Source organism: Panthera leo, chromosome D1 (assembly GCF_018350215.1).
Source record: "Panthera leo isolate Ple1 chromosome D1, P.leo_Ple1_pat1.1, whole genome shotgun sequence".
In the NCBI taxonomy this organism is placed as follows: Eukaryota; Metazoa; Chordata; class Mammalia; order Carnivora; family Felidae; genus Panthera; species Panthera leo.
This window is the reverse complement of record NC_056688.1, coordinates 54,923,436-54,938,219: the sequence shown is the minus strand read 5'-3', so window position 1 is coordinate 54,938,219 and position 14,784 is coordinate 54,923,436. Positions and strand designations below refer to the sequence as shown.

The 14,784-nt window shown below is 49.5% G+C and overlaps 1 protein-coding gene across 4 annotated transcripts in view; it reads left to right on the top strand.

Moving 5' to 3' along the window:
- Positions 1 to 215: 215 nt before the first annotated feature.
- The window catches only part of MYO7A (myosin VIIA), an 85,534-nt gene continuing 70,965 nt past the window's right edge, over positions 216 to 14,784 (top strand). The window contains exons 1-2 of one of the 4 annotated variants that reach the window (XM_042903887.1): positions 216 to 599; positions 2,752 to 2,814. In XM_042903887.1, coding sequence (XP_042759821.1) covers positions 2,797 to 2,814 — 18 coding nt within the window. In that variant the 5' untranslated portion in view covers positions 216 to 599; positions 2,752 to 2,796. Of the gene's footprint in view, positions 632 to 2,722; positions 2,815 to 12,725; positions 12,860 to 14,784 lie in introns of those variants that run through there. The other 3 variants (XM_042903885.1, XM_042903886.1, XM_042903888.1) reach the window with 3 other exon arrangements.

The window sequence follows — 14,784 nt, the reverse complement described above, 5'->3', positions numbered from 1 at the left end:
GGTCCCTTCCTCTCAAGACTGTCAAACAGCCATTTACAGAGAAGAAAACAGCTTGGTGGAGGGCAGGCAGGTGCCAAGACTCAGCAAATCAGTGACCAGGTCAGGATTAGGAGGTTTTCTGCCCACGTGCTGGGAGCAGGTGGTGTTACCGCATATAAGAGCAGGCAGCTGAAGCTGGGCTGGGTGGTTTTCGCTTGAGTCTTGCACGGCTCAGCAGCACAGCGGAGGGAGTCCAGGGCCCCCGGCTCCCCACTGGGCAGTACAGCCTGCCTCCTATGCTGATGTCACGGCACCCAGGTCTCAGAGGCCTCTCCGACTCCGCCTCCTGAGGGAAGGTTCCGGAGCAGGGCGTGGGGAGGGCAGCAGTGCCGCTGGACAGCCGTCCTGGCCGGGAAAGGAAGGGAGAGGCTGAGAGGCAGACAGTCACACGGTGAAAACCTGACACATCCAGAGAGACACCCCCCCCCCCGCCCCCCACCCACGGAGTGACTGGCCTCGGAGCAAGACAGAGGAAGAGGGGACGTGTGTCTGCATATTGTCCCAGACTGGTGACCCCAGCTCTTGAGCTCTTCGTGCAGGTGGCAGCTGTGTGCAGTCCGGTGAGCAGCTGAGAGTGGGGAACTGGGACCCCCGGTAAGCATGGGCTACCCACTGTCCTGGGCACTGGGAGAAGGGGGATCCCGGGCTTGGGCCAGCCTGGAACACCTGCCCCCGTAGCCATTCACTCCTGGTCTGGCCTCCTGCCACCTTTGGGATTCCAGCCACAGTAGCCACTGAATGAAACTGTCCTGAGCCTGGACAGATGGAGGCTCGTAGCCTGGAGAAAGGAAGAATCAAGGGGCATGGCATCCAGTGAATTGTCTGTGACCAGGCCGGGGCACCAGGGCAAACTACCGGAGTGGCAAAGAGAGAGAGAGTCTCTTTTGGCCTCTAATACTTCCTTTATCTCTTTCTTTCTTTCACTTTTTTTTGTTTTTTAATTTGAGAGAGTGAGAGCAAGTGTGCAAGCAGGGGAAGGGCAGAGAGAGGGAGAGAGAGAATCCCAAGCAGGCTCCATGCTCATTGTGAGCCCAACGCCGGGTTCAATCTCACAACCGTGAGATCAGGACCTGAGCCAAAATCACGAGTCGGACCCTTAACCAACTGAGCTACTCAGGTGCCCCTCTTTTTCTCTCTTTGAGTAAGTGACTTCCTTCCTCTGTGCCTCAAGCTTCCCATCTGTGAAAGGGGAATAGGAAGCCCTACCACCCAGGGTTGTTGTGGGAACAAGGTAAAGTCGGGCACGGGCATAAATTATAACTACAGTTTTGTTTTCCCTCTTGTCAAGTCAAAAAGCAGTCAACTTAAACATGGATTAGTTCTTCTTTTTAGGAAAAGTTGATCCTGTAGCTTTTTTTTCTTAGGTGTGGCCATTAAATTCCATGTTCTTGCCACCCGTCCACCTTCCAGAGCCCTGAAGGCCCTGGCCCTCCCCAGCTCCCAAGGCTCACACTGGCGCAGGAGGCCAGGGTGAGGCTAGACAGCCTCCACAGATGCGGCTCCCTATGGCAGCTGCCTGCCGGCCCTTGTTGAATTGCCTTCCCTGCCAGCCGGGCTGGGTGCAGGTCTCCAGAAGGACCATGCGCCTGCTGTGTTCCAGAGCTCTGGGGCAGGGGTCAGGGCTCAGGTGTCAGGCAGTGTCCTGGGCAGAGGATCAAATGCCCCAGCGCCTCTGAATGGGCCTTGTGAAAAATTGATGCTTGCCCTGGGGGGCAGGTTGGGGGCCAGAGTGGCCTCACACAGGGCCTGTGGCTGGGGCTGCCGCGGATCACCACGCTTGGTCCCACAGTTCCTTCCTGGGCCTGGCGCTGGCCTTGTGCTGTGTGAGGCAGTGGCTGAGCCCACCCCCAGCCCTGGATCAACCCCCAACTTTGGGGGGAGAGAGGTTATCCAGACCTGATAACATAATGCATATAGTCAGGGCTGGATAGACAGGAACATCAGGGCTCTTGGCAGCCTGGGGGTGGTCAGCGAAGGCTTCCTGGAGGAGGTACTGTCTGACCTGAGCCATGAAGTGTAGGTGGGAATTTACTAGTTGGAATTCCAGGCAGAGGGGTCAGTGTATGCAAAGGCCAGGAGGTATGAAAGGGGTTGGTATATTTCAGGAGTTGTGGGTGCTGAGGATGGCCTAGGTGCAGGGACAGGGAAGGAAGAAAGCAGTGAGAGGCAAGATTAAGACATCAGAAGCCACATGGTGCTGGGTCTTAAAAGCCAGCCTGGGGGGCTTAGAGCCCCCATCCTAAAAGCAGGGCATGCATGAGCACGTAACACTTAGCAGGTGACCCTCCCCTCGGGCCAGGCTGCTCCCATCACCCAAACTGCTGGGGCAGCCCTCAGCTGGGAGGCTGGAAATCAAGTCCTATTCCTGAACTTCCCCTGCCCTGCTGTGTGACTTTGGCAAGTCTTGGTCCCTCTCTGAGTCCCTTTGCCCATATGTCCAGGGGAGGGGGCTCCTAGGAGCCCTTTAGAAATCTCTGAATGACTGTAACCAAGAGAAGAGCTCAGCTGCTCTGGGCAGTGGAGCTGGTGACGGCGGCTGAGGCTCAGGTCACGCAGGCTGGGCTGTGGCCAGAGGGAGAGAAGCCAGGGAGGGAGTGTTCCCCAGGGGGAGGAGTAGCTGAGGCTTTAGGAAGAGCCCAGGTGACCCCAGCCAGGCTCAAGGCTGCCAGGGCTGGCTTTCTCAGACATTTCACATGGTCTCTCCCTCTGCAGAACTGTATCTGGCCAGGCAGGAAGCAAGAGCATCTGACAAAGGACATGGTGATTCTTCAGCAGGTGAGTGCTCCCGGCACCCCCATTGTCCTTCATCTTTCTACGCCAGGAAGAACGCTGTTGGGTGACTCATCCTCCCCCATCCCATATTCTCCCATCCATATGGTTAATGGTAGGGCACCCTCCCCAATACTTTCTCCTAGAAACCTCCTATCTATGCTTCAAAACCCAGCTGTGAAACTCCCTGACTCTCGCAGGCCCAGTCTAGAACTGCTCCCTCTGATGTGTCTGCTGGGGCTTCCCTTTCTCACTACACTCACCCTACTGGATAGAAATTACTTATTTACGTACATCTCCGAGTTCCCAGGCATGTGCAAAGGTCCAAATGCGGGAAAGCCTTTGGGGACAGGGAATAGGAAGTTGGTCAGTCTGTGAAGCCAGACCAGGAAGGGTCTTGAGCCTGACTGGGGAGCAGTGAGTGGGGGATGACCTGGTGGGAGCTGGAGCTCCCGGGGGTAATATGGAAAGAAACAGAGGTGCTGTGCCCGGCTGAGTCCTCCAGCCCCCTTTCCTTCCCAGGGCCACAATGGTCCCTGACCCTCAGCCCTTCCCCGTGATCAGCCTGAGGCTCTAATGAGCTCCTGGTCTCCAGAGCCAGGAATGTGGGCCCTGAGCCAGGCTGGTCTGGCACCAAGCCCTAGGGCTGGTGGGAGTGTGTGCCACGGGGGCTTGGCCAGCAGCTCCACATCCTCCAGGCCCGTCAGAGGCCAGCGGGCAGCTTTGTCCTGCAGCCGTGTGTGTGTGTGTGTGTGTGTGTGTGTGTGTGTGTGTGTAAGAGGAGTCAGGTTTCTGGTTTCCAGCAGGGAGAATCCGAATAGATGGTCTTCCAGCAGTAGCACTGCTAGGAATTTACCCAAGGGATACAGGAGTGCTGATGCATAGGGGCACTTGTACCCCAATGTTTATAGCAGCACTCTCAACAATAGCCAAATTATGGAAAGCGCCTAAATGTCCATCAACTGATGAATGGATAAAGAAGATGTGGTTTATATACACAATGGAATACTACGTGGCAATGAGAAAGAACGAAATATGGCCCTTTGTAGCAACGTGGACGGAACTGGAGAGTGTGATGCTAAGTGAAAGAAGCCATACAGAGAAAGACAGATAGCATATGGTTTCACTCTTATGTGGATCCTGAGAAACTTAACAGAAACCCATGGGGGAGGGGGATGGGGGGGGAAAAAAAAGAGGTTAGAGTGGGAGAGAGCCAAAGCCTAAGAGACTCTTACAAACTGAGAACAAACTGAGGGTTGATGGGGGGTGGGAGGGAGGGGAGGGTGGGTGATGGGTATTGAGGAGGGCACCTTTTTGGATGAGCACTGGGTGTTGTATGGAAACCAATTTGACAATAAGTTTCATATATTAAAAAAAAAGAATAGATGGTCTTCCATCCCAGGGCTGGAGGAGACCCCCCCCCCTAGAGCCCCTTGGCTTAACAGCCTGTTCAAAGGCCTGCCCGCCATGGCCAGAGCCAATAAGAGAAGGAAAGTCATTGTCTCTGAGCATTTGCTGGTGCCAGGGCCTTGACTGCAGGCAGGGCTGGGTGGGCGGGGGCATTTACAGTCCCCAGAGGGGCGGCCTGGGCCACCCACAGCTCCCAGGGGGATTCTCCCTTAGGAAGCTTGTGAGGCAGGCCTTGGGCTGACCGCGCCCCTCCCCCATTGCTCTCTCTGAATGCGGGCTGATTGTCCCCTGTGGGAGAAGGTGTCGGCAGGTAAATGCTGGCTCTGCCCACCCCTCACACAGAGAGTACATTTCTGTTACCGCTTTGCTCCCGAGAAGGGTCCCAGCTCTGGCATCCAGCCAGCTATGCAGGCCCACGGGCACAGCCCACCCACCCGGGCTCCAGTTTGGGCTTCACTTTTGATGAGCAGACAGACCTGGGGCATGTTCTTCGGCCTTCCTGAGCCTCTGTTTCCCCACCTGTAAAACGAGGGGTGGGGGGAAACCCTCTTTCCTCGGATGGCTGTTGCGAAGATAAAATGCAACGTGCTTCCTTCACCTGCCTCTCAAGCCCGCCTTCCTCCTGCCTCTCCCTCCCATCCTGAGAGACCCCGGTTCTCTCTCCCCCATCAGGTCTGCCTGCCCTGAGCACTTCGCTTCCCGTTTTCCTGGCTGCCTTCTCCTCAGGCCTTCAGGTGGCCGCTGTTCCCTTCTGGAGGCTTCCCTGCTCCGCCCACGGTAGAGTCTGATCATACTCCATCTTTTTCCTCGGCTTACCTGAGGCCTCCAGGTGAGCCTGGAAGTGGGGGGCAGCCCTCGTCCTGCTCCCCACGGTCTCCTCAGCCCCTCAGCCCTGGCACCAGCCCACTCAGATGAGGCTGTACGCTAAAGAAGGAATGACTGGTAGGACACCCTCACTTGGTCTGAGGAGCTAGGCAGACAGTGGTGCCCACCTCAGAGGAAAGCTTGAGAATGAAATGTCCCGGTGCATATACAATGCTTAGTCTGACGGAAGCGCGCTCAGGGATGGTTAGCTGCCATGATGACAACCAATGAGATCATGTTGACCAATGAGATCATGTTGGTAGTGTTCCTGTGCATGAGAATTCCCTGTTTCTCTCTCTCTCTCTCTCTCTCTCTCTCTCTCTCTCTCACTTTATTTGGTACAAAAATTCAGGAGACCTTGAAGGACATGATGGATCTTTCCCCATGTGGGAAAGATCGGTGACCGAGATTTGTTCCTCCCTCTCTTCCTCCATCATCCCAGCCGTTCTGAGACCCCATAGGGTCCCAGGTAGAGGAAACCTCTTTATAAACATGGGAGAAGAATCCAAATTTCTTTACTCATGCAAACATTTATTTTTTGAGGGTTCTAATTCTTCAAAAGTAGCATCCACACTGGCCCAGTGCAGGCCGGGCAGTCTCTATATGTGATCTCCTTTTATTGGCATAAGGCTATGAGGGTAGGGATTGTCCTGTCCATGTCACAGGTGAAGAAACTGAAGCCCAGAGAGGGCCATTTAGATATAAGCTGGGACACGTCAGGACAGGGAAGGGAGCCACCAAAGTGAGAGGGTGGCAGGCAGGAGAGGAGACCCTGAGAGGGGGCTGCTGTGCAGGGTGTATGGGTGTGATACAAGGAACAGGCACAGGACCTGGGGAAGGAGAGTTCAGACTGTCCTGTGGGGTGGCATTTGCAGAACACAGGCTCTTTCCTAGGGACCCTGAGGAGGTCTGGGCAGACCCGTCATGTGGATTGGGGTGGGGGTTCCTGGAGATTCCTGGCATATCAGAAGCTGCCTCCCCTCCAGCCGCGTTCTCACACACCCACCCAGCAACGTGGCACTGAGCCCATTCTCTGTACCAGGCTGGGCACAAAGGATGCAGAGATAAATTGCTCCCTGTCCCGGAGCAGTTACCAGACGGCAGTGGGAAGTGGCTTGAAACATGGCAAGGGCACCTTTGAGCGGAACTGTAACAGCAGGAGTCCTGGGGTGGAGTGGGGGTGGTGGGGAACCTGGGGAGGGGGGAGGCTTTTGCCCTGCCTCTGATGGTGGATGGGGTGGGGGGGGGCAGCACCAGGGAAGGTGCTGAGGCTGTTGCAGTAGCCCCTCGCATACAGATGGGGGACTGAAGTCTCTGGCGGGGGGGGGTGAGGGGATAGGCCCAGGTTGCAAAGCCAGCTGGTGCTTGCAAGAACCCAGAGATGTGTGGTGCACATGACACTCTTTTAAGGACCTCACGGGGGGCTGCCATGCTTCAATATGATACAATTTCCGGCTCCCTGGTGGATCCCGAGTAGGGACTGAATGTACTTTGCCCGGATTCATAAGCACAGGGAGGTTTGAAGATAAATTTGTGGGCTGTTGATAACAGTTGGATTGACCCTTTTATTAGAATATAATGTCCTGCTTTGTCTCTTGCAACAGTGTTCTAATGATTTCAAGTCTATTTTGTCTGATGCTCTAGCCACCCCAGCTCTTTTTTGGTTCCTGTTTGCATGGAATATATTTTTCTATCTTTTCACCTTTAATCTGTTTGTGTTTTTGGATCTAAAGTGAGTCTTCTGTAGATAGCATATAGTTGGATCATGGGTTTTTTTTTTTGTTTTGTTTTGTTTTGTTTTTTTTAGCCTATGCTGCCAACCTCTACCTTTTTTTTGTTTAAATTTTTTAAACATTTATTTATTTTTGAGACAGGGAGAGACAGAGTGTGAGCAGGGAAGGGGCAGAGAGAGAGGGAGACACAGACTCTGAAGTAGGCTCCAGGCTCTGAGCTATCAGCACAGAGCCCAACATGGGACTTGAACTCACAAACCGTGAGATCATAACCTGATCCAAACTCAGATGCCCAACTGACTGAGCCACCCAGGTGCTCCCAACCTCTACCTTTTAATTGAAGGGTTTAATTTGTTTCCATATAAAGACTTTTGCCATTTTGTTATGTTTTCCTATAGGCCCTTTCTCCCCCTCTCCCCCACCCCTCGAATTCCTCTATTACTGCCTTCTTTTGTGTTTTATTTTTTTTCCCCAGTGTACTCTTTTGATTCCCTTCTCATTTCCATACATATATATTCTAGTGGTTACCCTGGGGGTATACGATTAATATCTTAAATTTCTAACAATCTAGTGGTAGTTAATAACAACTTAGCTTCAATGGTACATAAAAATGCTGCTTTTGTACAGCTCTGTCACCCTTCTTTTTTCGTACTGTTACTGTCAGAAATTACATCTTTATACATGGTGTGCCCATTCACATAGATTTATAATTATTGTTTTATGCACTTGTCTTTTAAATCATATAGGGAAAAAAAGGAGTTACAAACTAAAATAACAATAATGCTGGCTTAAAAAAATTTTTTTTGTATTTATTTTTGAGAGCAAGAGAGACCGAGTGCAAATGGGGGAGGGACAGAGAGAGAGGGAAACACAGAATCTGAGGCAGGCTCCAGGCGCTGAGCTGTCAGCACAGAGCCCGACGAGGGGCTAAACCCAGGAACCGCAAGATCATGACCTGAGCTGAAGTTGGGAGCTTAACCGACTAAGCCACCCAGGTGCCCCATGCTGGATTTTATATTTGCCTATGTAAATATACTTTTGTAAAATTACCTTTATTGGAGTTCTCTATTTCTTTGCTTTGAGTTACTGTCGAGTGCCCATTCGTTTTAGCCTGAAAAGTCTCCTTTTAGCATTTCTTGTAGGCAGGTCTACTAGCAACAAGCTCCCTCAGCTTTTGTTTACTTGAGAATGTCTTAGTTTCTCTGTCGTTTCCGAAGGATGGTTTTGCCAGATATTGAATTTTTTTTTTTTTTAAATTTTAATTCCAGTGTAGTTAACATGCAGTGCTATATTAGTTTCAGGTGTATGACGTTATGATCCAACAATTGCATGTGTTTCTTGGTGCGCATCAGGATAAGTGTACTTTTATTTTATTTTTATTTATTTTTTTTAACGTTTTATTTATTTTTGAGACAGAGAGAGACAGAGCATGAACGGGGGAGGGGCAGAGAGAGAGGGAGACACAGAATCGGAAACAGGCTCCAGGCTCTGAGCCATCAACCCAGAGCCCGACACAGGGCTCGAACTCACGGACCGCAAGATCGTGACCTGAGCTGAAGTCGGACACTTAACCGACTGAGCCACCCAGGCGCCCCAGGATAAGTGTACTTTTAATCCCCGTCACCTATTTCACCCCTACCCCTACCCCCCTCCCTCCCCTCTGGTAACAATCACTTTGCTCTCTATAATTAAGTGTCTGTTTCTTGGTTTGTTTCTTCCCCGCCCCCCCCCCCCCTTATTCATTTGTTTCTTAAATCCCACATATGAAAGCATATGGTGTTTGTCTTTTCTGATGGACTTATTTTGCTTAGCAGTATACTCTCTAGATCCACCCATCTTGCTGTGAATGGCAAGATTTCATTCTTTTCTTTGCGGCTAATATTCCATTGTGTTGTGTGTACATTTATATATACACACATATATGTATACACACACATATATGTATATATACACACACCCCATCTTTATCCATTCCTCTATTGATAGACACTTGGGATGCTCCCATAGTTTGGCTATCTTAAATAATACTGTAGTAAACATAGGAATGCATGTATCCCTTCAAATTGGTATTTTTGTATTCTTTGAGGAAATCCCTGGTAGTGTGACTACTGGATCATAGGGAAGTACTATTTTCACTTGAGGAAGCTCCATACTGTCTTCCACAGTGACTGCACCAGTTTGCATTCCCTCCAACAGTGCATGCGGGTTCATTTTTCTCCACATCCTCGCCAATGCTTGTTTCTTGTGTTTTTGATATTAGCCATTCTGACAGGTGTGAGGTGATAGCTCATTATGGTTTTGATTTGCATTTCCCTGATGATGAGTGATGAACATCTTTTCATGTCTGTTGGCCATCTGGATATCTCCTTTGGGGAAATGTCTGTTCATCTTTTCTGCCCATTTTTTTTTATCAGGTTTTGATTTGGGTTTTGGTGTTGAGTTGTATAGGTTCTTTAAATATTTCGGATACTAACTCTTTATTGGATATGTCCTTAGCAAATATCTTCTCCCATTCTATAGGTTGCCTTTTAGTTCTGTTGGTTATTACCAGATATTGAATTCTTACATTTGTTTTTCCTTTCTGTACTTTAAATACATCATCTCACTGCCTTCTGGCTTCCATGATTTCTGTTGAGAAATCAGCTATTATTCATATTGAAGATCCTTTGTATGCAATGAGTCTCTCTTATTTTGTCTTTTGACCATTTGATTTTTAATGCGTCTCAATGTGGGTCTTTTTTGTTTTCTTTGCGGTGCAGAAAATTTTTATTTTGATGTGCCAATAGTTGATTTTTGCTTTTGTTTCCCTTGCCTCAGGAGACCTATCTAGAAAGATGTTGCTATGACCAATGTCAAATAAATTATGGCCTGGGATCTCTTCTAGGATTTTTGTGGTTTTAGGTCTCACATTTAGGTCCTGAATGCATTTTGAGTTTATTTTTGTGTGTGGTGTAAGAAAGTGGTCCAATTCCATTCTTCTTCCTGTGGCTGTCCAATTTTCCCAACACCATTTGTTGAAGAGACCACCTTTTCCCCATTACATATTCTTTCCTTGTCAAAGATTAATTGACCATATAATTATGGGTTTATTTCTGGGCTTTCTATCCTGTTCTATTGATGTGTCTATTTCTGTGCCAGTGGCATACTGTTTTGGCCACGACAGCTTTGCAATATAACCTGAAGTCTAGAATTGGGATACCTTCATCACTTCTCGGCCTTTTGGCTAAGATCAAGTGTAGAATTGGGATACCTCCGGTTTTGTTTCTCTTTTTCCCAGGTGCCTTGGCTATTGGGGTCTTTTGTGGTTCCATACAAATTTTAGGATTGTTCTAGTTCTGTGACAAATGCTGTTGGTATTTTAATAGGGATGGCATTAAACGTGTAGATTGCTTTGGGCAGTACTGACATTTTATGACAACATCTGTTCTTCAAATCCATGAGTATGGAATGTTTTTCCATTTCTTTGCATTGTCTTTAACTTCCTTCATCAGCGTTTTATAGTTTTCAGAGTACAGGTCTTTCACCTCCTTGGTTAAGTTTATTCTTAGGTATTTTATTATTCTGGGTGCAATTGTAAATGGGATTGTTTTCTTAATTTCTCTTGTTGCTGCTTCATTATTGTTGTTGTATAGAAAGGCAACAGATTTCTGTATATTGATTTTTGTACTCTGTGACTTTCCTGGATTCATTTTTCAGTTCTAGTAGTTTTTTGGTAGGTCATTGGGGTTTTCTATATATGGTATCACGCTGTCTGCAAATTGTGACAATTTTACCTCTTCCTTGGCAATTCAGGTGCCTTTTATTTTTGTGGTTGTTGTCTGATGGTTATGGCCGGGACTCAATGTGGTTCTTTTTGAGTTCATCCTACTTGGAATTTATTGAGCTATTTGGCTGTAGATTTGTATCATTTATCAAGTTTGGGAAGTTTTTGACCATTATTTCTTCACATATTGTTTTTGCCTCTTTCTCTTGTCCTCTCCTTGCGTACATGAAATGTATGATGATGATTCCCATCATGCACATGTTGGGCCACCTGATGTCGCACAGGTTTCTCGGGTTCTGCTCATTTTTCCTAGTCCTTTTTTTTTTTCTTCCTGTCCCCCAGACTGGATAATCTAATGAATCTATCTTCAAGTTTACTGATTCTTCCTTCTGCCTGTTCAAATCTGCTGTTGAATGTCTCTAGTGAATTTTTCATATAGGCTATTGCGCTTTTCAACTGCTAATGTTGTATTTGGTCACTTGTAATCATTTTTACCTCTATGGATACTCTGTATTTGGTGAGATGTTCTGGTTTCCCTCTGTTCTTTGGGTATACTTCAGATAGTTGATAAAAACCTTTGTCTATGAAGTCCAATGTCTGAGCTTCCTCAGGGAAAGTTTTTATTGTTTGCTTTTTACCTGTGAATGGGCCATACTTGTTTCTTTGCATGCCTCCTAATCTTTGGTTGAAAACCGGACATTTAAAAAATAATGTGATGGGGTGCCTGGGTGGCTTGGTTGGGTGTCCAACTTTGGCTCAGGTGATGATCTCATGACTTGTGGGTTCGAGCCCCGTGTCAGGCTGTGTGCTGACAGCTCAGAGTCTGGAGCCTGCTTCAGATTCTGTGTCCTTCTCTCACCCTGCCCCTCCCCCACTCGTGCTCTGTCTCTCTGTCACTCTCTCTCAAGAATAAGTAAAACACCAAAAAAAATTTTTAAATGTAATGTGATAACTCTGGAAGTCTGATTCTTCTCTCTCCCTCTGTCTCCAGTGTCTTGTTGCTTCTTGTGAGTTACAGTTTTGTTTAATGACCTTTCAAAACTATCTTCATGAAGAGTGTATTCTTTGTTGTGTGTGGTCACCGACGTTTTGAAAACTCATAGAGCCAAAAACAAAACAAAATTACTTTCAGTCCTGCAGCTGGCTGTGTGTGTGTGTGTGTGTGTGTGTGTGTGTGTGTGTGCACACGCGCGCGCGCCTGCTGGGCATGCCTTCAATGCTTAGGCCTTAGGCAGATCACTTCCTGTCTAAATGGAGCTTGAGGGTCAGTTTGAAGTGAGAGCTTAGGGTGTTCTTGGGCTTTTTCTGAACGTTCTTCCAACCCTCCACATGAGGTGTTCTAGATTCCCCACTGTATGCAAGAGCTTTTCAAAACCCCTATTCCCCTGGCTTTCCTGCAGGCTTTTTGGAGTGTCTATTGTTTGTTCCAACTGACTATTTCCATGCTTCTCCCTCCCCCCCACCCCACCCCACCCCACCCCACCCCACCCCACCCCACATAGCAGTGGTCTCATTGATTGGTCTCTGAATGTTTTTGACCAAAACCCTCCCTACCTACTCCTCCACCCTGCGGGGAGTTCCAAGCTAGAGAAATAAAGGCAAGCCCTTGGCATTATTCCTTTAGGGAGCTCCCAGACTTGTTAGAAGAACCATAATTCTTAGATAAGGGGTCTGTTCTGCCCCGTCAGGCCCTAAGAACCCACACCAGGGATACAGGCTTCCATCTTCAAGACTGCCACAGAGAGGTGCAGGGGGAGGGGAGGTTAAAACCCCACAAAGTTCTCCTGCTGGGTTTCAGTCACCTTTCTCTTTAGTAAATGTTCGGTTGGTTACTATAAACATTTGATGATTTTCCAGGGTTCTAATATTGTTGATTCTGACCATTTTTACCACATTTTTTTGTATTTTTGTAAAGGGATGAGTTCTTGAGTTTCTTCTTTGCCATTTTCCCTGACGTCACTTGCTCGTGACAGTTGGCACAGTTACTAAATGGAAGGTTTTTGTCCCACCTTGCTGTCAATTGTTGGGTAGTCCCTCCACCCCCGCTGAACATCAGTCTCCCCATCTGGCCAGAGCTGGACTGGATGGGGGGGTATGGCGGGGTGAGGGCAGCACCATGCGTTTGTGTGAGGCACTAAGGAAGTACAGAAAAGAGGGTAGTGGAGAGGGGATATTAAGGACAGGTGGCCCGAGTCTCTGTGGAGCCTGGGTGGCCGGGTGGCATAAGGGAAGAGGATCATGAGGTGAAGCATTTCTGGCAGAGGGCTCGGCACAAACAAAGGTGAGGAGGGATGCCTGGGTGGCTCCGTCAGTTAAGCGACTCTTGATCTCGGGTCTCGATCTCAGGGTTGTGGGTTCAAGCCCCATGTTGGAACTTAAAAAAAAAAAAAAAAGTGAGGATAGGGAGACCCTATCCTGTGTGTTCAGGGAAGCAGGAGATGAGGCTGGAACAGCAGTGAGCCCTGGTTCTGGGAGAGGATCTGCTGATGCCAGAGTGGGTCACAGGGGTATCAGACTTACTTCCCAGACCTGCCTGCGGGGAAGGGGCCCAATCCCAGGCTTCAGCTAGGGGTGGCCTGGGTGCATGGGGTTGAGCAGTGGCTCTGGGCCAGGCAGGGCCAGGCTCTGAGTACTTGCTGGGTCTCCCTGAGGGGGCCTCTCTCCATCCACCAGCCCTGATTTACTATCTCTTCCTTCTTCCCTCTGCTTCTCTGTGATGTGCTCTTCCCTCTCATGTCTGCCTGAGATAATCCTGACGCCCAGGTACCACCCCTAACGTGACTTGCTCAGCTAATAAGAACCAACACTCATGCGGCCATTTTTTTTTTTTTTAAACAGGAACCAATCTGAGTGAGTTACCCACATAAACCTTTTCAATCCTCACAAGCAACTCATGATGTACTGTTATCTTGTCATCCCACAGATGTGGAAACAAAGGCACATACGGGTTGAGGAACTTGCCCCAGGTTACACGGCTTGAGGGGCCTAGCCAGGGTTGAACCTAAGCCATCTGGGTCCCGAGTCCAACAGCTTAGTGGCCAGGCTATCCTGTCTCTCCAGGACTAATCCATCCCTCATCTGGTGGCACTATCCTTATCTGGGTCTGGATCTGGTCCATTCCCAGGCCTGGGCTTGCGAGGATGGTGTCCCCTAAGCTTTAGTCTGAGCCTGTGAAGCCTGGGTAAATGGACAAATGCAAGGATGCCTGGAAACCTATCCCCGGCACCGTCCTGTGTCTGAAGGGCCCTTCTCCCATGGACTCCTGTGGGTGGGTGGGCAAGGGTACATGTGCTTATTTTGTGCTTCACTGGGGGAAGGATCCCTCCTAAGGGGACGGTCCCTGGGAGGGCATAGGAAGTAGGTGGGAATCGCTGCGGTCCATCAGCTTTGTGCGGGGTGGCAGAGGGCTGGGTCCCTGAGTCCCGGATAGGGGGTTGGGGTAGAAGGAAGCCCAGATCCAGTGGGGCAGCTCTGAGTTCTGTGTGAGGCATCACTGTCTCCTTCCTTGCCATTCCCCCTTCTCCCTGCCGTGTTTTTGTGGGACAGTCAGGCCTCCAGGATTCTAGATAATGCCAAGGGCCAAACATGGAAACAGTAGGGCTTGAAGAGAGAGGAGAAAGGGGAGGAAGAAAACAGAAGTTAAGAAGAGGGGAGAAGGAGTGGGAGCAGAGTCCCAGGGCCTGTGCCTGCCGGACAGGATGGTGGCTCATCGCCCAGCATGGACCCAAGCCAGGTGCCCAGTCCCATGTGGCTGCCAGGACATAGGAGCCCAGCTTGGCGCCCACTGTCCTGGAGAACCAGGGGACACCCTTCCCAGGTGCCTCTTCTGCCTTCTGCAGATTACCAGCTGGCTGGCCTCCAAGCTGGGTGAGGAAGACCAGAGACAGACTGTTCGGAAGCTTTTCTCCCCTAAGTCCCACATCCCTACCCTTAGGAAGAGTTTTACCTGCCCTCCCTTTCCAGAGGTAGCCAGTGAGCTAGTAGGATCTTTCAGGCACCTTCCCGTCCGTCTTAAAAAATTATGAAGTTTATTGCGTTCCACTCCATAACATCCCCACGTTCCTTTCCAAAGAAAACCTACAGATTGAGTTTCCAGGTGCCTGGTGGATGCTAAGGTCCGCAGCTCGGTTCCGCGGCGCTACACGCCGCGGTCTCGGTGAAGCCGGCTGCGAATCCCCCCACAATGATGAGGTGTTGGGGGTCCCG